The sequence below is a fragment of the Coffea eugenioides genome, chromosome 10 (genome assembly GCF_003713205.1).
Source record: "Coffea eugenioides isolate CCC68of chromosome 10, Ceug_1.0, whole genome shotgun sequence".
In the NCBI taxonomy this organism is placed as follows: domain Eukaryota; kingdom Viridiplantae; phylum Streptophyta; class Magnoliopsida; order Gentianales; family Rubiaceae; genus Coffea; species Coffea eugenioides.
The window spans coordinates 23,076,847-23,102,700 of NC_040044.1; the positions used below are offsets into that span (position 1 = coordinate 23,076,847).

Below are 25,854 nucleotides of genomic sequence, written 5' to 3' on the forward strand. Positions count from 1 at the left end.
GTTCCAAAATTTCTGTCAAATTGTGTCTTATTGTTCTAGTCGATTAAACTGGATTGTCCAGCCTTATATGGTCGTGTTTTGAGTCATTGTTCCAGTTTATATTCGAGTCTAGTTGGTCCAAAACAAGTCCAAATCATTTTTGGATTTTAAGAGTCAACATTTTCCTAATTTGAGTCTTCATTGTCCAAGTCGAACACCTTCTAAATTTTGTGCCATTCTTGTCCGAGTTAAACCAGGTTTTGTGGAGTCAATTTCCAATAATAATTCAAGTGTCTTTTGTGTGTTAAATCAGGTCCAAAACCTGCACCAAATTAGTATCAAATCAGTTCGGTCTTGACCAAATTGCTTAGAGTTTCATCGAGTCTTTCTAGTGATTCTTCCACAAGTGAATCTGTGAATTTCCAATGTATTTTCTGTACTTTTGAGTCATTAAAATTAGTCCAATTCGTGTTCAAATCTCAACTCAAAGTGAACCAGATTCATATACATCACTTCCTTGTACGTTGTTGGCAATAAGTCATTGAACTACTTGAGAAATTTCTGATTTCTTCAAATAAGGAAATCAACAACTTAGAGATTTGCTTGGTGAGATTATTAGAGTGTCTCGAACACTTGAGTGATACATGAGTGTGAGTGCATACACATGAGGGTGTGTTGTGTGGAAATCTTTTCTTGGTTTTGCTAACCATTTTTGCAGGGTGACTTTAAACAGATTTTACATGAAGCTTTCAAGGCTCTTCATAGACATCTTGATCGAATGGTGAACAAGGATGTCAAGAGCAGGGGTTCCACACAATCTAGCCATGATCAAAGGCCAAATCCTAAGTTTCATACCCTCAAGGAGGAAATGGATCATGATCGTGCAGTAAGAGTTTTATGAGAAATATAATGGTACTCGTGATGACTTTAAGGAGAATCAAAGGTAAAAGTGCCAAGCATCTAAGAAGAGTTCATCCTCAACTAAATCAGTTTGTTCATTTGAGAAGTCTCTTGAACTAAACTGAGCTAAAGAGCTTAAGACTTCTTGTAGTAGGTCGACATATAGTGAGATAAAGGAGGAAAGACCACTCAAAATGGAAAAGAAGTAGATTACATCAATTTCTTCCAAGACTAAGCATGCAAGTACATCAACCATAGATGAAGAATTTTGTTGAGTAAGGGAGATGTATTAGCACCTCCTACAACCAAAACTTGTGGAAGAGCGAGTTGAGCATGGTAGTGAGAAGTGTGAGGTAAAACTTGAGAGTGTACATGAGGTAAAAGTCGAGGAAAGTGTCAAGGCAAAAGAAAGTGAACATTCAAAAGATTTGAGTGAGAAAAATCCTACAAATGGTTCAACCATAGTGGAAAAACAAGAGGGAAAGCAAACGCTTATTGCAAAATTTAGGATGTGAGGAGAGTTTATTTTTGCACTAACAATGTTAACTTTGCCTTGTTACTGTTTCTATTTTTATGTAGGTTAAGCGATGTGTTATTGTTATGATATTAAATTGTTCCATTCCTATATCCATTGGAGAGTTAAACAGTGTTCATGGCATTGGAGTCTTAAGTGTTAAATCTCTTTGTTATCAACAAATGATCGATTTCCCACCTAGAGTTGATTTGTTTGTTGGTGATCCTCTTGAAGTTTTCAAGGGAGTAACTATACTTGAATTTTGTTCTATAGTTCCTTATCATTCATCTAGTGATACTCTAGTATTTTGCTTCTCAAATTTTTGTCATTTGTAAAGCTCATTCATATGTTTCTTTGAAGGAATTGTGGTAGATCAAGGGCTACCAACTTTAAAAAAATGAAGTGGTGAAGCGAGTAAATGCTGTCCAATCCCGAAATTCATCATTGCTTCATGAAATTTCCTTACTTAATCTTCCAAATTCTGGTTCTTTAAATGATGAAATTTGTTTCTTGTTTGCTGATTGTAAAGCTGTCCATTCTTATATTGTTTTATCCATGCAATATGCGCTAAATAAATATCAACTAGTGATGAATTATACAACTTTGCACAATCAAATTAGTGGTTTTTCTAGTCTCATTGAACATCACTATAAAGATCCTTATCTAGTGCATGTGAATGTTAAATTTTCGTGTGATTTTATGCCTATAACTACTAATTGTGTGATTTATTGTGTAGGTCCAAATTTGACATTCCATGACAAAAGTCTGGTTAAAGAGCTTTGGAGTGTTATATGGAATTGAGTGAATGGCCCAAAAGGTCACTAAACTATTAAAAATGGCACCCTCTGGTCACTAAACTTTTTTTGTGGCCGAAAAGGTCACTAAACTCGCAAAAATTCTCCAGCGAAGTCATTTTACAGAATTTCAGCGGTTCCTCATCCGGTAACAGGGTCAATATGGAGTGGAGGAATATAGTAAAGGGGCAAAATTACTAGCTTCATTAAGTACAATTGCATTGTACATACTAGCAATCCAAAATCTCTGCATTCTACAAACTAGTATTTCGCAACATTTCTTTCATACACTAGCAATTTGCAACCTCTTCGAATTTGGCATTGTTGGCTCATGCATCCATATTAACCACACTGTAACAACCACCCCAATCACAAAAACACTTTTTGCTAGCTTTGTTGTCCTTTGTTTTTTTTTCCAATTGCTCCTTTAGTCTTTTTATCTCCAGTGCCATCTCGTTTGCTTTGCTTTGCCATCCCCGAACCTCCTTTTGCAGAGCTTCATTCTCAGCTTCTAATTTGTTCTTACTTCTTAACAGGCCAGGTATTACTTGCTTAGCTCTCTCACAAATTTCTTCATCATACCAGTCCCAAAATCCACACCCTCTAACCTGCAGCAACAAATATTTACATTTTATCCATCTTGCAAACTCGCAAATATCCATTAAGTAATTATCTTACCTGATTTTGAGCACATTCAATATATCTTCGCACTAGATTTCTTTCTGTCCATGAGGTCTTCAAAATAGTTCTAGTTCCGCACTTGCAGAATGGAATCGGTTTATTGCGTCTTGCCATGAGTCATTGGACAGGATGAAATGGAAGGAGATTTTTCCTTGAATAGATGAGAGAAGATTTGTCTTTCAACAAATGAAAAGAGGACTCAACTAATTTCTAGATCTAAGGCACGACTTGCGAGAGAAAAAAAGGTTGACCATATTTTGTTTGACATTTTTGCCCCTTTACTATATTCCTCCACTCCATATTGACCCTGTTACCGGATGAGGAACCGCTGAAATTCGGTAAAATGACTTCGCTGGAGAGTTTTTGCGAGTTTAGTGACCTTTTCGGCCCCAAAAAAAGTTTAGTGACTAGAGGGTGCCATTTTTAATAGTTTAGTGACCTTTTGGGCCATTCACTCTATGGAATTTCCACAAGCTTTATACGAGATGTTTCTTATCTTGGAGGATGTCCTTGTTTGAGAGCATCAAGAGGCTGACCAAATAGCATGTAACGTGGCTCGTAGTCATTCATCTATTACCAACATTGCTATCCTATTAATGCACTGTCGATTTGTGGACAAATTGCTTTCAAGAGGAGGGGAATGATGCCAACATAGGACCCGGTGGTTTATGTTCAAAACATACAAGTGGTTGATTAATTGAAATCCAACATTCCAGCCATCCCTTCCTTAAGTTTAATGTGTTTATTTAGCTTATAATTGTTATTTAGTCTTGTTGTCATTTGTTTTAATTAATTCCAGCCATTAGTTAAGTTAATTCCAGATTGGTTTAATAAATGGCTAAGGTCATGTTAACCATAGTTGAGTCGAATTAGAGTTAAGTTTAGTGTTGCCAATTTATCATTAGGCTTAGATAAAGTATTTTCTAATTTAGTTAGGTTTCTTGAGTCTTGTAAAGGCTATAAATAAGCCTTCAGTTTGATGTTTTTTGATGGCCAAGATGAATTGAAGAAATTTCCAGCAAAACACTTTGTGTTTAGCAAGTCTCTTGTCTAAGAGATCTTACTTGAATACTTGAAAGGATTCTTGTGTTTTCAATTGATTTATCAATCCAGAAATGCACTAGATTGTGGCATCACTCTACCCTTCTAATACGGTCTTGAGCTGTCCTTGATCATTTAGAATCCGCCCTCGAAACTTTGATACCATATTCTAGATCCTTGGGCTTGTGTGTTACGGGTTGTGTGTGAGATAGAGTGCAATTTGTATCATTCGGACTCTACAAGAGCCATCGCAATTGGGAACATTTGGTTGTTACTACCTCTACCAATAGCAGTCATCAGATAACCCCCCATAGCTCCTTTCAAATGATATCATCCAACCCAATTACAAGTCTACAAGCATTGATAAAGCCTCATTTTTGTGCAGCAAAGATGATGAACATCCTTTTGAATATTGGGTTAGGGTACATGGTAGACCTCTCAGTCACCAAAAGAACTACTGAACCTAGGTTTCTTTGCAAAATGGTAGCACAATAATATCTTAAATGAGTATATTAGTCTGAGTATGATGCTTTTGATTGTCTCAACAGCCAAGTCCTTAGCTCTATACACTTGAGATGTTAAGCAGTTAGTTTTAAACTTTTTCTTAACAAATTTCTTGAAACCTACCATATCAATCTTTGGATGATCAACTATGTCACCTAGTAAAGTCCTTGACAACCATCTTGACTTTGCACTTCTGTTTTGGTAGGACCAAGGGCATTCATGTGGCTCACTTTAATTGACTTAATCTGAAGTGTAGTGGTGCTGCCACTTAGAAAACCATCGTACACCCTCTATCCACACTCCTTATTATATATCACTATGGCCTTATTTTTGTCCTTTTTTTTTAAATTTAACCTCAAAGCTATGTTTTATAGAGAATATCCTAATTACAACTCTAAAGTCATATATGTTGGTGAACACCTGCCCAACCTCCAATTTAGGATTCTCCATATCTTTTTTCCATATTAAATTCTAGAAATTCCTCTTCCATTTGCTCTTCCTCAAATGAGTCATAAGCAGCTTTTAGTACATCATCATCACTAACATTATCAGCATCAATCATTTTTCTTTTCCCTTTTGATTGAACATATTGATCATATTCTTCACAATCAACTATCCATATTTTACATAATCTGATTCTTGAAATTGACCAGCCCTTATATTTACTTCTTTTTCATCTATAGGGTCATATGAATCACTCAAACACATCTCCATCTAGAAATAATTCAAAATCTGAATCTAGTTCAAAATCACTTGGCTCATTCTTATCGTCTTCACCCGTATATGTAGCATCTGAACTATCACTATCATCCTCCTCATTAACTTGATTTTTCACAATAGAATTATCATTTGGTTGCCCAAAATTATTACCAACAAGGATCCCATCAGTATCATTAACTATTAGAGGCAGTTCAGTTACATAAAGATCTATGGTACTATGATTTTTGTTCACTTCAAACATTTGTAGTACAATTGGTTACTATTCACCAATACTTGCCCAACCTCCAATCAATACAACATATCCTATAGTACACAGGGGCCTCTTCAGCAATGCCCAAGCATCTCAAACCATCCCTTAACTCAAATAGTGAACATACTGTCCTACCCACATACTCCAACATTGGTTCGCTAACAAAATAGCCTCCATGATGCACATCTAATACATATGTTTGGAAAGCCATTATTCTATTAAAGAAATGTAGAACGATATTCAATTTTGGTCCCAAGAATTTTAATTCCAAATGAAGAAAATTTACTCCACTATCAGCATAAAGACAAGCAAAAACAAATATAAATTTCTCAGCTGCATAATAGAGGTTAAAAAGTATCAGCGCCAATTCACACCTTAGCACGAAAAAAAGACCTTAGACAGTGACACATAGAATAAAAATTAATTCAAAAATTAAATTGAAGGACAATTTTTCTGTTACCATCCTTCATTTTCAGTGAAAATTTTCACTAATAGGTTGCCGACATAAAGCATGACATCTATGGACCACATTCTCAAACAATGAAGACTGTCAACCAAATTGACTATGCCATAGTATAAAACCATAAAAAAAAACAAAAAAAGCCCTTTTCATACAACAAAAGTCCCAATAATGTGTGTGTAAGGATCGAAAATAACCAATCGAAAAGCCAATCGATAAGCAATTTAAAGATCACAATATAACAATAAATAAATAAAAAGGAAAGAATAACAAACCAATTGACTACTCAACTCCTCTTGAGCTTGTAGATTAATTCAAACAAGCTACTTTAAATTGATGAATTACAATCACTCTTGTGTACAAAGGAAGGTTCACCTCTTCCTTGCCCCGAACTCCGCTCGGTCAAGCCAGGACGTTTTACTATCCCTCAGGACAACCCTCACAGAGCTACACTCATGAAGTATTCACTCACAAATGAAAAGCTTACAATGAACCTCACACCACTAAGACTGCAAATCTTCTTTGAAGAGTATTTTCTCACTAAAATCACTCTAAATCTTTTGTATCTTCAGTGTTCAAAAGTTGTTTGAAGTATCTGACCAACCACTATTTATATAGGATCAAGAAAGTGTCTCATTAGTGCTTCCAACGGATAGAAAGTAGTTGAAGAGTCAACTAGCCGTTGGAGTGTCGGACGTCCGATAGCCCTGTTTTATGCGTCCGACAGCAGGCAGTGAGTTTAAGAGATTTTCTTCAATTCTTTCGGACGCCCGGTGCAAGTCTTTTGTGCGTCCGACAGCAAACAAAGAGATTTGAGAAATTATCTTGTTTCTATCGGACGTCCGGTAGAGACATATTCAGCGTTCGATAGTTTCGTCGACTTCGAAGGATCCTATCGGACGTCCGAAGCATGCGTCCGAAGTTGTACAATGATTATCGGACGTCCGGTACTGTCTTCTTGAGCGTCCGACAGGTTCAGCATACTCTGTTTTTTTCAAATGTGCTTAATTTTTGAACCTGATTTGTTTCATTTCTGAAAAAGCCTTTGAGGAGATGTTAGCAACATCTATTTGTTTTGTAATCATCAAAAGTTAGGGACCAAGGTCAACATTCTCCCCCTTTTTGATGATGACAAAATAATGGATGGAAGAAAGAAAAAAATTGAGCATATAAGCATAAGCTCCCCCTCACATAATGCATCTAAGCTTATGAATTCAGAATAACTCCCCCTTACACATAGCATCCATCTCTCTCCCTTTTTGTCATCATAAGATGAGAGTAAAAAACAACTATCATAATCCAGCAACAATAACAGAGTACAAAAACAGAAAAATGACAACAATCACCAACATATCACAGAGAATTTGATATCAAAAGAAGTATCAACATATGACAGAGATTTTTGACAAAGTAAATCATCATTAAATCAGAATCATTCTTTTCTCTCCCCCCTTTTTTGACATCATATAAATTCAGTAATATTAAAAAACATCAAGGAAAAAAAAATAGTTCTAAGCATCAGAAACTTCAAAAAAGAATTACAGAAAAGTATTATGAACAAGAATCTCATCAATCTTACCAATATCTCCTACTTATTAGAGTTAGCATCATATTTAACTATCCACATGCATTTCATGCCTCTTCTCATGTTTTTCCGTACATAACAATCATTTTTCATGTGACTTTTTTTACAACAAAAATTACACATAACCAAAAAGTTATTCACATGAACGGGTTTAATAAATCTGACTTGGCTTTTCCTATGGATAGCAAACTCATTTGCATTTTGATTCAGTCTTATCTGATGAGTGCCAAAATGAGGTTTTGATTTATTACTTTGAAAACAGTCTTGTTTTTTATATTGGAGCAACTCATTTAAACCATCCATTCTTCTTTTCAAATCACCTTGTTTCTTTTTGAACAATTCACAAAGCTTTATTTTTCTATCAAGCTCAAAGTGTAAAGCAGTCTCACTCTTTTTGAAGAAATCATTTTCAGCTTTCAACTTTTCATTTTGTTGAAAAAGATTTGCATTATCTCGAAGCAAAAAACTAATTTTCTGTTTTAACTTCTTGTTTCTAGCATAAGATTCTTTCAAACTATCATGCAATTTTATAATGAAAGATTCAAGATCATCATCAGTTTCATCATCACTTTCAAATTGAGAGTTACAAATTGTTACCTCATCATCTCCAATGGCCATGAAAGCCAATTGAGCAGATTCTTCTTCCTCTTCAATTTCACCATCGGAATTGCATTCATTCCACGTGAACAGAAAGTTATTGAATCTGGATTTTCTTTCACCTTTTCTCTTCTTCACTGGACACTCACTTGCATAGTGTCCAGGTTGGCCGCATTCAAAGCACTTGTCACTTTGCTTTTTGTTGGCCTCATATTTTCCTTTGTTTCTTGCATTGTTGAATTGATTAGAATCTGAATTGCTAGGTCCTCCTCTTCTAAATCTCTTTTTGTTGAGAATCCTCTTGAAACTTCTTGTGATGAGAGCAAAATCACTGTCATCAACTTCCACATCTTCTTCATCTAGAGAGGCAGAATCATCTTCATCTTGAGAGGCTTTTAGAGCAATATTCTTTCTCACCTTTGTATCCTCTTCCTCCTGCACCTTGAACTTGAGTTTCAGCTCATAAGAAGTTAAAGAATTAATAAGAGATTCAATGGGTAAGGTATTTAGATCTTTAGCTTCCTCAATAGCAGTCACTTTACTCTCCCAATCCTTCGATAAAGCATTCAAAATTTTTCTATTTTTCTCACCTAGAGAGTATTCCTTTTCCAACACCTCCAAATCCTTTATAAGGTCGTTGAATCTACAATACATCTCATCAATGTTTTCATGAGGTTGCATCTTGAAGGATTCATACTTTGTAACTAGAATGAACTTCTTTTGTTCTCTAACATTCTCACTACCTTCATGAATTTCTCTCAATTTATCCCAAATTTCCTTGGCTGACTTGCAGCCTTTGACTCTAACAGATTCATTTGAATCTAAAGCACAATATAACACATTCATGGCTTTTGCATTTAAGGTGAGATGAGCTCTATCGACAGCAGTCAGTTCATTTCTAGTTTTTGGTCTAGATGCACGAGTATTTTCATCTATAAGAGAGGCATCATATGGACCTTTACTAATAATAAACCACAATTCAATATCAATAGATTGTAAAAAGATAATCATTCTTTCTTTCCAACTCACATAATTTGACCCATTAAACATAGGTGGTCTAATCACAGAATGTCCTTCAAAAAACATGGCATTATTGGTTGTCATTTTTACTCCAAAGCCGATTGAGCTTAATCTCTAGGAGACCAAGCTCTGATACCAATTATAAGGATCGAAAACAACCAATCGATAAGCCAATCGATAAGCAATTTAAAGATCACAATATAACAATAAATAAATAAAAGGGAAAGAATAACAAACCAATTAACTACTCAACTCCTCTTGAGCTTGTAGATTAATTCAAACAAGCTACTTTAAATTGATGAATTACAATCACTCTTGTGTACAAAGGAAGGTTCACCTCTTCCTTGCCCCGAACTCCGCTCGGTCAAGCCAGGACGTTTTACTATCCCTCAGGACAACCCTCACAGAGCTACACTCATGAAGTATTCACTCACAAATGAAAAGCTTACAATGAACCTCACACCACTAAGACTACAAATCTTCTTTGAAGAGTATTTTCTCACTAAAATCACTCTAAATCTTTTGTATCTTCAGTGTGCAAAAGTTGTTTGAAGTATCTGACCAACCACTATTTATATAGGATCAAGAAAGTGCCTCATTAGTGCTTCCAACGGATAGAAAGTAGTTTAAGAGTCAACTAGCCGTTGGAGTGTCGGACGTCCGATATCCCTGTTTTATGCGTCCGACAGCAGGCAGTGAGTTTAAGAGATTTTCTTCAATTCTTTCGGACGTCCGGTGCAAGTCTTTTGTGCGTCGGACAGCAAACAAAGAGATTTGAGAAATTATCTTGTTTCTATCGGACGTCCGGTAGAGACATATTCAGCGTCCGATAGTTTCGTCGACTTCGAAGGATCCTATCGGACGTCCGAAGCATGCGTCCGAAGTTGTACAATGATTATCGGACGTCCAGTACTGTCTTCTTGAGCGTCCGACAGGTTCAGCATACTCTGTTTTTTTCAAATGTGCTTAATTTTTGAACCTGATTTGTTTCATTTCTGAAAAAGCCTTTGAGGAGATGTTAGCAACATCCATTTGTTTTGTAATCATCAAAAGTTAGGGACCAAGGTCAACAGTGTGTACTAACCTCGGAAAATTTTGATTGATTTCCTTCCAAAACGAACTTTCAATAGCAAACAAAAAAGGCAACAAAATCGGCACCACTTAGAAGACCATCAAATGACTTCCATCCACTAGATTTTCATTTCTTCTTTGCAAAATATACTAGCAATTACGTGAGATCTCAACTAGGGTTTGGCTAAAGGAGATCGGGAAGGAGAAAAGGAAAGGCCGTTGGGTTTTCCTTTTTCATTTGAAATTCTCTTGCATTTTTCTTTGCAAAATGAACCAGCAACATCAGGCCTCCCCACTCCATGAAGGGTATTTTGGAAAAAATATTTTTACTCAACCCGAATCCATGGGCAATTTTGTCTATCCAATGTTTTATTAGGGATACCACTGTCATTTAGCTTTCAGCCATCAACTCCGTTACTAGTTCAATGCTTTGACTAGTAGTCAAGGTGATAAAGTGCAAAAAAATTAATATTAGGGGATAAAGTGCAAATTGCTCTAAACCTTATGGGGAGTTTCCGTGATTTCCCTTGATTTGAGGCACAAATAGGACAAAATCCGTAGCTTCCAGTCACGTTATGCTTGTACGTGCAATGCAGAAGAGTCCAAGGCTACGGTCCCCATTTTAAATCATACCCACAAAGGAAATTGTCTAGTCTGTATGATAATAAACAGCGCAGATTGCATTATTGGTCCTTCACATTTATAACTTATGCTTTTTAGTGCCTCATATTTAAAGTTATGGATTTTGGTCTCCAACATATTCCAAAAACAATAATATGGTGATAACATTCTATTCTTGGACTTCTTGAATGAAAAAAAGGTCATGATAGCACCAATCGTTAATGGCGTAAGGGGTAAAATTAATAAAGATAGCATTTTTCCTCCATACACAAAAGCTTGAACTTGTGACAAAACCCCTATCTACAAAATTACTAGGATAGTTTAGAAAAGCAGGTCAAGTGCAAGTGAATTTCTTTTTGAAGGCAAAACTATGTGATTTTTAACATGTTTAAAAGTAAAGTCCAATCTGGTTAAGGTTGAAATCTCAAGACGTGAGGTTCTAGATTCAAATCCTCATTTTGTTTTCTCACTTTTTAAATCTCATCATTCCCTTGCTAGAATTTTTTTTAGAAAGAAAAAGTAAAATCCAATCTTAAAAATTTAGGGCCCCAAGAAAGTGTAAAGTACAAATAAAAAAAAATTTGTGCAACTCTCTATAAATCACTTGTTTCAAATTTGTCTTCTAATTTTAATTTGTTTGGAAGAGGCCGAAAGAGGAATCTTAACCCCATCAAATTCAAGACATGAATAAAATATCAGCTTGACTTTCAAAGAGAAGACAATACCGTAGCGAAGATATTCAAATGCTGCTGTAGACTTGTATTACAATTAGAGTTTGAGGGTCTGTTTTTTGAATTGAAAATATTTTCCAGAAAATATTTTTCAGATTTTCTGGTGTTTGGCAGATTCACTTGCACTTGACATGCTTTTCTAAACTATCCTAGTAATTGGCAAAACTATGTGATTTTGAACATGTTTAAAAGTAAAGTCCAATCTGGTTAAGGTTGAAATCTCAAGACGTGAGGTTCTAGATTCAAATCCTCATTTTGTTTTCTCACTTTTTAAATCTCATCATTCCCTTGCTAGAATTTTTTTTAGAAAGAAAAAGTAAAATCCAATCTTAAAAATTTAGGGCCCCAAGAAAGTGTAAAGTGCAAATAAAAAAAAAATTTGTGCAACTCTCTATAAATCACTTGTTTCAAATTTGTCTTCTAATTTTAATTGGTTTGGAAGAGGCCGAAAGAGGAATCTTAACCCCATCAAATTCAAGACATGAATAAAATATCAGCTTGACTTTCAAAGAGAAGACAATACCGTAGCAAAGATATTCAAATGCTGCTGTAGACTTGTATTACAATTAGAGTTTGAGGGTCTATTTTTTGAATTGAAAATATTTTCCAGAAAATATTTTTCAGATTTTCTGGTGTTTGGCAGCAGAAGACGTTAGGCAAATATTTTCCAGTGTAAAATGTTTTACGCTATAGGACGTAAAATGACCTACGGAGCGGGCATACAGAAGTTAATTTCCATCAAACTCATGAAGCTTATCAGCCATTTCAGGGCTTACCTATTAAGATACTTATAACAAATAAGAATACCAATACCGAGACCATTATTAAAAAATCCATCCTTGCGCCTGCTACGAAAAACCCCATTGTCTACCACTTTTTGTGACAGCCCCACCTCCCCCTAAGGCGAACCAGAGGGTTCGGCGGGCCGCCTGCCCAGCTCTCGCCGGGACTCAGTCGTTCACTACAATCCTCAAATGAATTACAATATAAATCTCAAATATTACATCAAATTCTCCACTAATTACATAACATAAGCGAAGCGGAAACAATTCCCAACTATACATAAAATGATTTCCAAATCCAAACTGTACAAAAGATAGGCCATCCAGTCACGTGAACAAGCACAACAAGTCCTGCCTTCGCCTTGAGCCCTGTGGAGGGGAATAAAATATTTTTGGGGTGAGCTAGAAGCTCAGCGAGTAACCAGAAAATCAGTAATCAAATCGGTTTAACAATATTTCTTTTCAGTGATGTCATAAATCACATGATAAGTCCAGAAATGATTACAGCATTTACAAAACATTAAATATGGAGTATCAATAATTCAAGAAACATGTACAATAGAAAGCGATAGTAACATTCATGAAAAGGATACGTTCATTTTTTATAAATAATCCCTCGTTCATCTTTTTATTCGTTCATCTTTTTTTTTTTCCGGACATTGGCCGGTCTCCACCCATCCGGACGTAGCCGGACTACAAGATAATACTCGAGTATACCAAATTCACCCAGGGTCACCATATCGTCCGACCGAGTCCGCTTCTGGCTCGAGTCGATCGGTAACGAAGGGCAGTGGCCAGTTCAGCCAAAAAGGCTTACATTCATGCACAAGTAACATTTAATCATTAATCATTGAAAATTTCATATTTATTTAGGTCGAGTGCGATAAAATACACACTCGCCTAGAAAACTCATTTTAACAATCATTGAAAGCACTTAAAACATTATCAATCAATAATAACAAGCCAATAAATCAAGGAATACAGCCAACAAGGAACACTCATATGCAAGCACGCATGATATGCAAGAAAACAGTTCAAAAGTAACTTTGGAAACAGTTTAAAGGTAAATAATGTAAGAAAACGGTTCAAAAGTAAATAATGCAGGAACGGTTCATAAATAACTTTCGAAATAGTTTGAGGTCACTCACCTCAATGGCTCAGAAATCATCCATCATATAACATTGCCTTGCTCAAATCCAAGTCTTAGATCACAAACTCAATGCAAACAAGTCCTTTAAAAGTTCGGACAGCATTTCCCCTGAATTTGCTTACTTTTCCAGCCATCATGGCTTCATTATTTTCTCAGCCAGTCCCAAAGGTACACACACAACAACAAGTTCATCCAATAGCCATTCAGCAAGCTCCAAGTAGTACTAGTACAAGTCAAACTAGGGAAAAGTTCGGAAATGAAAGTTAAGCTCAAAACCAGAAAAACAGTTTTGACGTCATTTTGTGGTAATGGTACCAAAGGTACTACGATTGTCGGATGAAGGTGAAAGACCCACCGTTTCGAAGCTAAGAGATAGGGGTACAATATTACAGAAGGTCACTCAACCCAGTTTTGAGTACAAACAGGTAAAAAATGCAAGATACTACATCAACAACGTAAAACAGATTCACCAAAACGCATTCTAGCGGAAACATCATAACTCAGGCTCTACAAGTCCAAATCCAGAAATTCCAAAACCAGATAAAAGCTAAGAAACATGGATACATTTCATCAGAAGGCCTCAACAACCAATTCGGAAGCATTCCTAACCAAAACAATCAATTACAGGCGCAATTCTTACATTCGGGTAAAACCAGAACAGCAATAGTAATTTCGAATTTTCTCATTCTACACTACTCCGATTGAACTGAAATTTTGTAGGTACCTCTAAAATGTCATTCCCTACAACTTTCATGTTTTATGCCAAGGCCAATTCGGCCTCTATCTATGAGCTAAAAATTCGGACAGAATGAAGAACCAAGAACCCTAATTTTCCAGATTTCTTCCAAAACAGAATTTACTTGCAATCTTCCACTTTTCCACCTTCTAGAATCATTAAACATCATTTCCAATCATCATACATGACCCCATAATCATATCCATATGAAAACAGAAAAATCTCCAAAAATTATAAAACTTCACCAATTCAACCAAAATCAAGATATAATCCATAAAAGTGCATCTTATACCACCACCAATCATGAATTGAACATCAATTAAGGGAGGAGAGTGGTTCTTCACAACTCACCTTAGCCATACAAGAGATAGAGCAACAAATCACCTTAGCTTTCCAAACAACTCCACAACACCTCAAGACCACTTAGCAAAGAGATTTTATGGAATGATTTGGAGTTTTATTGGTTGGATTTGAAGATTGAGCAAGAAATAGAAGGAAGAAATTGAGAGCTTTTCTTTCTTGAGCAAGAACATTCGGCCAAGAAGCTTACAAAATGAAGCTTATTTTGATCAATTTTTTGTATTTATTTGGTAAAGGTAAAGGTAAAGTCAAATGGTCAAAGTCCAAGATTAAATCACAAGGTGACACTTGTCACCTTTTGGTTCAAAACTTATCTTTTTGTCTCTCCAATACAAATATCTTAACACATTGTAAAATAATATCACTTAATACAAAATTCCAACAAGTTGCCAAAAATATAATGCATTTACCGCACTTGCGGGTCCCACGTCCAAAATACGCTTTTAATTTCTCAAAAACTAACCGATACTAGAAAAATCATTTTAAAACTATCTTTGCTCATAACTTTATCTGGGGAATTTTTCTAATCAAGAAAATGTAGAAAAGGCGGGCGATTAAATAAAATAACCCTAGAAAATTAGAAAATTTCCGGGTTCTCACACTCATTTTTTTTCGGGGCGTCACACTTTTCCCTCATCCTCATCTTTGCCAATCCTACTCCTTTCCGCCCAAGCCAGCATAAACAATGCATCCATGGAGATGTAGAAAATCTAAACCAAGAGCGGGTCTTGATAAGTTTTTGGGTGAGACAAATCTGGAAAAGTGAAGGAGATAGAGTGGAGGAAGACTTTTGTGCAGAAAAGTTTCCAACAAAATTCAAGAGCTGCTTTTCCATATGATGGTTGATCAATTATAAGGTTTTAATTACTGAAATAATTTTTATTGACATATTATTAAGTTGAATCTTCATTGGTATGATGTGTAATTGGTTTGAGAAATTATGAATTCCTTTCTGGAGTTTGATAGATTTGGAGATTGGATGAATCTCTAGTTGAGATGGTAGATCCAATGTACATGGGATGACGGTAGGGATTCTATTGGGGAATCTTCTTCTTGTAGGTTTTAGTTTTGTGGTGCATTTTCATAAAACTGCACCAAATACCTGAAAATAAAGGCAAAATGAAAATTTTTTCAGGAAAATTATTTTCATTGAAAATGTTCTCCTTGGGAAAAATTTTACATTGAAACAAACGGACCTAAATGATCAATCCCGATTCAAAAGCACAAAATATGTCAAAGAAGGTTTCTATTAAATATAGAAGTTTTTGAGACAAAATGTATAGAATAAGGATATTTAATATATCAACAACCTAAACTCAAATCAACAACAGTATTTATTTGGGCAAGCTGTTGCAATTTTATTCACAAATATGAAGCACGTTACGCTTGTCAGTGGTAAAACTCTCATGGAAAGATAATTAAGCATTGTAATGTTTTTAAACACAAGGAAGAAGCTTTGGTGGTGATGTTGAAGACTTTGATATAAGTGATAAAATGCCTATAATTCATACAAGTTTGGAATTTTAAAAATATATTTTTATTTTGAGATTGATGAATACTTTAAAGAAATTTTAATTATATATTGGCATTCGCCTCAAGTGTTTTATTCAAATCCTATTCAGACAAAGCAACTTTTTTTTAATAGCAGCTACAAGTGTTCTATTTTGTCTTAAATATGAGTTCGTAATGGTATATAAAGGTATTAAAGTCTTTGTACATGACTTAAAAATTAAAAACAAAAATGTCAATATGAAATATGAGATTGTCAACCTCCCCTATCCTATCTCAAATTACCTCAAAATTGACCTTCGCACATCCAAACTCAGCAACCGATAATTCTACTAGTGTCGAATGATAGAATTATGGGATAATTTCAGAAACCTTTCTTGAGGCTTCATGAAATATCACCTAGCTCCCTTTAAGTTTTCAAAATCTCATTTAACCCCCTTGAAGTGATAGTGGGACCATATGCCAATATCAAAGGTGAAGAATTGTCAATAATACCCTAATATTTAAATTTTTTTAAACTTGTCATATATATATATACACACACACACATATATATATACATGCACACATACATACATACATACACACACACACACATATATATATATATTTGAATTGCAAATGTCAACAAAATATAGGATTTAATCAATGAAATATTTAGCGCATTTGGAGAAGAAGAGCTGTAGGTTTTTTTTTCCCGTTTTTGTAATTCACAACTATATTTATCTATTTATTTATTTGTTCCTATCATGTAGAGCACAAGAGAAATGAAGTAACTGGAACTCCATACACTATGGTTTTTCAAATTCTAACTTTTTCTTTTTATAATAAAATTTTCATCTTTCACGCCCATGAAAATGTCGGTCTATTTTGAAAATTCTCTATGTAATATTGAAGTTGAATTTCATATATTATTGAGCCTTTTACTCAAATGTATAAGTTTTATGTGCTATTTGCCTTTAACACTATGAAGGGTTTTATTTGTAAAAATGGTTTAAAGAATAGTATTTGCTTTTACTGTCTTTCTACTATACAAATGACTATTGGCTACAGTATAAATCTTTATCAACTTTCATCCCATCACTTTTAAAATTGTTCCAATTTAGTACTTTTTTTCTTGGTTTTATTCTGTAAAAATTTTTATACTTTAAGAATATCCCAATAACACCATAAAAAACATCTAGAATAAAAGTTTTTCATATATATTGTTACAATAAAATATTTTAAAAACACCCATGAAAATAGCTAATGCAAATGGAGCCTTCATTTTTTTTATAGCCTAAGGGTATTAAGGGCACTAAAATAGTCTCTCTCCTCTAACATGAATTTTCTAATATTACTTTTGGTTAGAAAGCCTAATAATTGTTACCAAAATGTCAATTCGAGGGGTGCTAAATGAGATTTTGAAAACCTTAAGGGAGTTAAATTGTGACAGCCCCACCTCCCCCTAAGGCGAACCAGAGGGTTCGGCGGGCCGCCTGCCCAGCTCTCGCCGGGACTCAGTCGTTCACTACAGTCCTCAATTAAATTACAATATAAAAATCAAATATACATCAACTGGTCCACAAATACACATCCGTCTCCAATAATTACATGTCACAAATGCAGCGGAAACTAATCCCAAATATACATAAAATAATTCCAAATCCAAAATTGTACAAAGTTTAGGCCATCCATACACGTGCACAAGTACTACAAGTCCTTCCTTCGCCACGAGCCCTGTGGAGGGGAATAAATAGTTTTTGGGGTGAGCTAAAAGCTCAGCGAGTAACCAGAAAATCATTAATCAAATCGGTTTCACAATAGTTCATTTCAATGATGTCATATAGCAATGATGTCATAAATTAAATGATAAATCCGGAAACAACTACATCATTTGCAAAACAGTAAATATGGATTATCAATAATTCAAGAAACATTTACAATGGAAAGCGATAGTAACATTCATGAAAGGATACATTCATTCTCCTGACATTTCCTCGCTCATTTGGTCATTCATTTCATTTCATTCACCCCGTCCCTGCTTTTGGCCAGGCTCCACCAACCTACATAGGTAATACTCGAGTATACCAAACGTTCACCCAAGTTCCTAATCGCCTGACCGAGTCCGCTTCTGGCTCAAGACGACCGGTAACAAGGGGCAATGGCCAGTTCAGCCCAAAAGGCTTACATTCATGCGCAAGTAACATTGCAATCGAAAATTTCACATTTATCGAGGTCGAGTACGATAAAGTACACACTCGCCTCGAAAACTCGTTTTGGAAATCATTATAAGCGCTTAACACGTTATCAACCAAAATACAAGTCATGAAGTCAAGAAATATAGCAAACAAGGCACACTCAAATGCCAGCACACATGATATGCAAGAAAACATTTCAAAAGTAACTTTGGAAACAGTTCAAAAGTAAATAATGTAAGAAACGGTTCATAAATAACTTTAGAAGTAGTTTGAGGTCACTCACCTCCACGGCTCAGGAACCAACCATCATATATCATTGTCTTGCTCAAATCCAAGTCTTAGATCACAAACTCAATGCAATCAAGTCCCTTCAAAGTTCGGACAGCACTTCCCCTGAATTTGCTAACTTTCCCAGCCATCATGGCTTCATTATTCTTCTCATTCAAACCCAAAGATACACACACAACAACAAGTTCATCCAATAGCCATTCAGCAAACTCCAAGTAGTACTAGTACAAGTCAAACTAGGGAAAAGTCCGGAAATGAAAGTTAAGCTCAAAACCAGAAAAACAGGTTTTGACGTCATTTTGCGGTAATGGTACCAAAGGCGCTACGATTGTCGGATGAAGGTGCAAGACCCACCGTTTCGAAGCTAAGAGATAGGGGTACAATATTGTAGAAGGTCACTCAACTCAGTTTCCAGTGTAACCAGGTCAAAAATGCAAGATGCTATACCAGAATCACGAAAACAGGTTTGCAAAACGCATTCTAGCGTAAACATCATAACTCAGCCTACACAAGTCCAAATCCAGAAATTCCAAAACCAGCTGAAAGCTACGAAACAGGGTTACATTTCATCAGAAGACCTCAACAACCAATTCGGAAGCAATTCCAGCGAAAACAACCAATTACAGTCACAGATTTCCAATTCTGGGTAACCCAGAACAGCAATAGTAATTTCGACTTATCTCATTCCACGCTACTCCGATTGACCTGAAATTTTGTAGGCACCCCTAAAATGTCATTCCCTACAACTTTAATGTTTTAAGAAAAGGCCAATTCGGCCTCTATCTAGGACCTAAAAATTCGGACAGAATGTTTATCACAAAACCCTCACTTTTCAATTTTTGGTCCAAAACAGAAATTGGTTGCAATTAATCACTTCTTCCACCTCCTAGAGTTATTAAACATCATTTCCAATCATCATACATGACCCATAATCATATCCATATGAAAACAGAAAAATCCCCAAAAATAATAAATCTTCATCATTTTCAACCAAAATCAGGAAATCAACCATAAAATCACTTATTCAACCACCACCAATCACTAATTGAACATTATCAAGATCAAAGGAAAGGTTCCTTAGTCACTTACCTTACAAACCCAAGAAAAGACCCAACTTAGCACCTTTGCTTCTCAAACCACTTCACTACACACCTTAATACTACCAAGAGAAAGGTTTTTATGGAGCAAATCCAAGTTTAATCGGTTAAATTGTTTGATTGGAGCAAGAAATGAAGAAGTAAGATGAAAGCTTTCCTTTCTTTTCTCCTTGTGAAGCTCAGCCAAGATGATGAAGAATGAAGGTAATTTTGGATCAATTTGGTACTTATTTGGTAAAGGTAGTAAGATGGTCAAATGTCAAAGTCCAACCTTCAATAACAAGGTGACACGTGTCACTTCATTAAATGCATTTCTATCCTTCTTTTTCCCTCTCACATCAATCACTTCACCTCCTCTACTTATCTCTTAACACCCGATAAATTTCACCCAGTATCCGGAACTTAACCTAATTGGTCGAATTTTTCCGAACTTTTCGCCCTAGTGGGTCCCACATTCAAAATACGCTTTTATTTTCTCAAACACTAACCGATACTAGAAAAATCATTTTAAAACTATCTTTGCTCATAAACATTATCTGGGGAATTTTTTCTAATAAAGAAAATGTAGAAAAAACGGGCGATTAAATAAAATAAACCCTAGAAAATTAGAAAATTTCCGGGTTCTCAAACTCATTTTTTTTTCGGGGCGTCACATAAATGATATTTCATGAAATCTCAGGAAAGATTTATAAAATTAGTCCTAAAATTATAGTAGCAGCATATATCTTTTAGATGCAAAAGTATTATAGCATTCCCGCATTTTAAGTAAAGCTAGCTAAATCACTAAGATTGACTCGTAAATCATAATAGGAGAGAGCTCTTAGAATTTTCTGTGTAGCCAGGTTTAGATTTTGAATTTTGTACTTGACACTTGAGAGTGGAAAGGGGTAGGGTGGGAGGGTTAAAAAATATAAAGCTCTTTGAGACCCGGCTTTGCGTGTAAATTACCAAGATACACTTCTAGCTAGCTTGAGGTTCTTTTTTAACCATTTTTTCCCCCAATGCATGTTACCTATATGTTGGACATTACATCACTCTGCCTCGCACTCCCCATTATTCAAATCATAAACGCCAAAATAAATAAAAAATAAAGCAACAAAAGATAAAATTAAGAATAAAGAAAGAAAGATGGATACTATAATACTAGTGCAAATGAAGAAGCAAGGAAGGGACACAATAATAATAATAATAAAGTTCTCAATTTTCATCCATCCATCCATCCTTCCTTCCTTGCAAGTACTATTTACCTCCAGTGTCCCATCTCTATTTCTTTCCCAACTCTCTCTTCCCCTGTGTATTCTTACACAAACACACACACCACACACATTCACACACCATTACAAACACAGCGTATTGGCTACAAAAGTTCACAGAAACTGTGAGATAATATAATCAAGACTGGAGGAGAAATGGGAAATGGATACAACTACAACCATCACCTTCATCAGCAAAGTTTCTATAACAAGAACTCATTCTTGCCACTTCTATGCCGAGTTTCCATCAAGGATGTCAAGTTAAGAGAGTACAAAGATCGTTCATGCTCCTTCTCCGACGACCCTTCATCCCCTAAAGTTAGTTGTATGGGTAAAGTCAAGAAAACCAACCGGTTAATCGGCTTTTCAACACCCTATAGGCTCACGGCCGCAACAGCTACAACAGCCACCACCACCGCGAAAACCAACACAAATCACCAAGGGCATTTTAAGCACAAAAAGCTCAGAAGATTGTTTTCCGGCAAAAACCTCATAACTAGCTTCCCGGCCACCAGCAGCAGTAGTAACACCAGGTACGGTGCTGGGAATGCTAGGAGCTGCAGAGAGATCATCCTGAGGAGAAGTGGTTCAAGAAGGTCTTCGAAGATTAACAATGATGATGGTGGTATTGATCATGTGAGCATTAGTGAACTGGATCCCCCATTGCCGGTGATCAAGAAGGTGCAGCAGCCATGTGAAGTAAATCTGTGGAAGAGAAGATCTGGTGGCCCGGCACTGAAAAGTTTACAGATTGAACAGATTCATGTACCTAGGAACAATCACCTGCCACTGCCAGCACAAACTGTGTAATCATATTGGGGATCCAAATTTCAATTGAAAGGTATTCCAAAAGTTTTGAAAAGGTAATATTGACTTGTTGTAATTTTTTTTTTAATTTTTAATTTGTTATAGACATTAAATTGTAAAATTGGATTCAGATCCAAGTAATCCAATACCCATTTTTCAATGAGTTACATAATTTTGAAGTAATTAATACTCGTAGGTAATTACTTAAATTTTATGGAATCTTTTTTTTTAATCTTTTTCATTTTTCTGGTGTGACAAAATTATATAATTAGTCGTCTTCTATTTATGAACATAGTTAATTACTTGAGTCAATACCCACCTACCCCAGTCCACAAATGAAAAAATTGCTTTTTTGTGGTCTAACTTTACAAATTAGTAAATATTCTTGATTTCTAAACTTCACATATTTATGCAGAGAGGTGGTTAAACAAGATTCCTATTTGGTTGTTTATACACCTTTCTAATAGTGAAGAAGGAAATTATGGTCAATGATAAGGACAAATCAACAATTCTCGCTGTGGTTAAAGTCCACTTTTGTGGTGTAAGATGCCACTTGTGCTAAACTCGATCAGGTCAAACCACTATAGTTCAGCTCCTCTCATTTGTCTTCATGTTTCTTGACGTTTTCATAATACAACATGCTAAAGGGCTCCACGACACTGCACTGGGGCCTGAGCGAAACCTGGGGTCAGATGTGGAGTGTGAACCTCCAGAAGAAAAAAAAAATGTTTTCAAAATGAAGGATCCGATCCAATTTTGTACAGGTTTTCTCTTACTGAGTGTAGGTTTTGCTAAATTGTTTACTAAGTTTTACATTAGGCTAATGACCCAAAAAGAGTTCTCAAACTTTACTAGAGAACTCCATTTGATCCTCCAATCTTGATTTGAGACAAAACCATTCCTTAACTTTATTATGCAGCCGATCTGGTTCCTTCACTTTAATAGGGCAAGATCATCCTTTAACATTTATTATTGGGCCAACTTGATCGTCCAAATTTTCAATGATCAGTTTAAAGAGGGGAAAATTTTTACTCCACACTTTTAATCGCTGATCCAAGTCTTATAATTGACAAGAAAAGAAAACCTTAAAAGTCAAACAAAATATAGATCGTGAAAGAGGGAAAATGCTTACAACAAAAATTAATTAGTCCAACTTAACTTTTGTCATGAAACAATTAAATAGGAATGAATGTCCATTAAAGTTTCCTATGTCTATTGAATTCTCCCAAGGATAAAATTGAATTCCCCCAAGGATAAAAGAGTTAGTATAGATGATGGTTTGGTTTTCCTATACAATTAATTTTATAACCTCTCTTATATTTAGAGGTTAATCTTTTAGTTTTATTTAGTGTTCTCTATAAATAGAGGTGATTGAACATCTCTTTGTAAGCTTTGATCGCTTTGAGTTAATAAAAGAATAGTTCACTACTTTTGTCTACTTCTCTCTATTTTATTTTATCCTACATCTTGTTATTTTATTAGTTTTATAACACGTTATCAGCATGAATCTCTACTTTTAAGCAAAATGTAAAAACGGAGCCTCTACCTTGAACAAACACGAGATTTTGTCGAAATTCTGCCCGTATTTCTTCAAGTAACTTCGGAGGTAAATTTCTAACTCAAAAACTTATTTTAATTTCTTATGGCTAATCTTACAAAACAAGAGTTCGTACCTCTTGATATTTCTGGAAAAAATTATTTATCATGGGTATTGGATGTTGAAATTCATCTTGAGGCAATAGGTCTTGGTAATACTATTATTGAAAAGAATGAATCTTCAAACCAAGACCGTGCCAAAGTTATGATTTTCCTTCGTCATCATTTAGATGAAGGATTAAAAATAGAGTATCTTACTGTTAAAAATCCTCTTGTCCTTTAGCAAGATTTGAAAGAAAGATTCGACCACCTGAAGTTGGTCGTTCTTCCAAAAGCCCGATATGATTGGCTTTACTTATGCCTACAAGATTTCAAATATGTCAATGAATATAATTTAGCTATGTTCCGAATTATTTCTCAATTACCATTATGTGGTGAAAAAGTCACCGATGAAGATATGTTAGAAAAAACATTTTCTACTTTTCATGTCTCTAACATGCTCCCGCAGTAACAATATCGAGAGAAGGGATTTAAAAAATATTCTAAACTTATTGCATGTCTTCTCTTGGTTGAACAAAATAATGAATTATTGCTGAAAAATCATGAGTCTCGACCAACTGGTGAAAGTCCATCCCCTGAAGCGAATGCGACTCAATTTCAAAATTCTGGTCGAGGTCGTGGACGTGGCCGTAAAGGTGGCCGTGGAAGAGGCCGTGGCCGTGGATGTGATCGTAATAGTTTTGTACTCCATGAAAATTATAATCGTGGCAAACAACAAAATATTCCTCAAAAGAGGGGTAATAACTACAATCAGAAAAATGGAGAAAAGAAGGTATGTGAGAAAAATGCTACTGATATGGTATGGAAGGTTATTGGTCCTGTACCTATCGTACGGCTGAGTATCTTGTTGATCTCTATCAAGAATCATTGAAAAAGAAAGACAAAGGTGTCGAAACAAATTTCATTGATCAAAAGAATGATTATGATGATGGTGATGATGCTAATATGACATATCTCGATGTAACTGATTTCTTTGAACATCCTGAAGATGTCAACAAATACCCTATGATTGTTTAGATATTTTATGATGCTTTATATGTTTAATGTAATTTTCTTTCTATTCAATATTTATTTTCGTATCTTTATTATTACTTATTTTTTATTTGAAATTTTCTTCCTGAAGAAGAAATGGATGCTAAATATTTGGGATTAAATAATGGTGATGATGACATTTATCTCATTGATAGTGCTACTACGCACACCATATTGAAAAATAAAAAGTATTTTTCTTATTTAAAAATGAGAGAAACAAATGTTACTACCATCAGTGGTAGTGCAAAATTCATTGAAAGCTCCAGAAGAGCCACTTTATTTCTCCTTAAAGGACTAAAATTATCGTAAATAATGCACTACTCTCTCCCAAGTTTTGGAGAAATTTATTGAGTTTTAAAGATATCCGCGAAAATGGATATCATATCGAAACAATGACTGAGACAAATGGAGAATTTTTATTAATCACAAGTATCATTTTTGGGCAAAAATGCGTAATAGAAAAATTACCTTCCTTTTCTTTTGGCTTATATTATGCACAAATTAGTGCAGTTGAAATTCATCATCTAGTAGACCAGAAGTCTATTTATCTCAATGATTTTATGATTTAGCATGATCGTTTCGGACATCCTGGATCTATAATGATGAGACGAATAATCGAGAATTCACATGGTCACTCATTGAAAAATCAAAAGGTATTAAAAGCCAATGAATTCTCTTGTGTTGCTTGCCCTCAAGGAAAATTAATTATTAGACCATCAACAGTTAAAGTTGGGACTGAATCCCCTATATTTTTAGAACGAACTCATGGTGATATATGTGGACCTGTAGATCTACCATGTGGACTATTTCAATATTTTATGGTGCTAATTGATGCATCAACTAGATGGTCACATTTACGTTTATTATCTACTCGCAACCTGGCATTTACGAGATTGCTTGCTCAAATAATTAAATTGCGAGCACAATTTCCAGATTATCTAATAAAGAAAATTCGTCTAGATAATGCAGGTGAATATGCGTCACATGTTTTTTACGATTATTGTATGTCCATTGGAATTACTATTGAACATCTTGTAACTTATGTTCACACACAAAATGGTCTAGCCGAATCATTATTAAACGGCTACAATTAATTGCTAGACCATTATTGATGAGGCCTAAACTTCCTTCATCTGCTTGGAGACATGCTATATTACATGCAGCAACACTTGTGAGAATTAGGCCGACAAGTTATCATACTTATTCTCCCCTACAATTAACTTTTGGTTATGAGCCCAATATTTCACATTTACGAATATTTGGTTGTGCGGTTTATGTTCCAATTGCATCGCCCCAACATCGTAAATTGGGCCCCAAAAGAAGATTGGGGATATATGTCGGCTATGAGTCACCTTCAATTATTAAGTATATGGAACCATTGACAGGTGATTTATTTACTGCGAGATTTGCAGATTGTCATTTGATGAATCACATTTTCCGACATTAGGTTGAGATAAAAATCAATGGAAAAAGGAAATTACTTGAAAAATTTATGTATCAATAATGTAAAAAAATTTATCTTGCACCAATAAATAA

At 35.2% G+C, this 25,854-nt stretch overlaps 1 protein-coding gene across 1 annotated transcript; it reads left to right on the forward strand.

Annotated features, from left to right (window-relative positions):
- The first annotated feature begins 20,858 nt into the window (after positions 1-20,858).
- LOC113750232 lies at positions 20,859-21,697 on the forward strand. Its single transcript, XM_027294216.1, has one exon. The coding sequence runs from the start codon at positions 20,980-20,982 to the stop codon at positions 21,631-21,633; it is 654 nt and encodes a 217-aa protein (XP_027150017.1). The 5' UTR covers positions 20,859-20,979; the 3' UTR covers positions 21,634-21,697.
- The last annotated feature ends 4,157 nt before the right edge of the window (positions 21,698-25,854 follow it).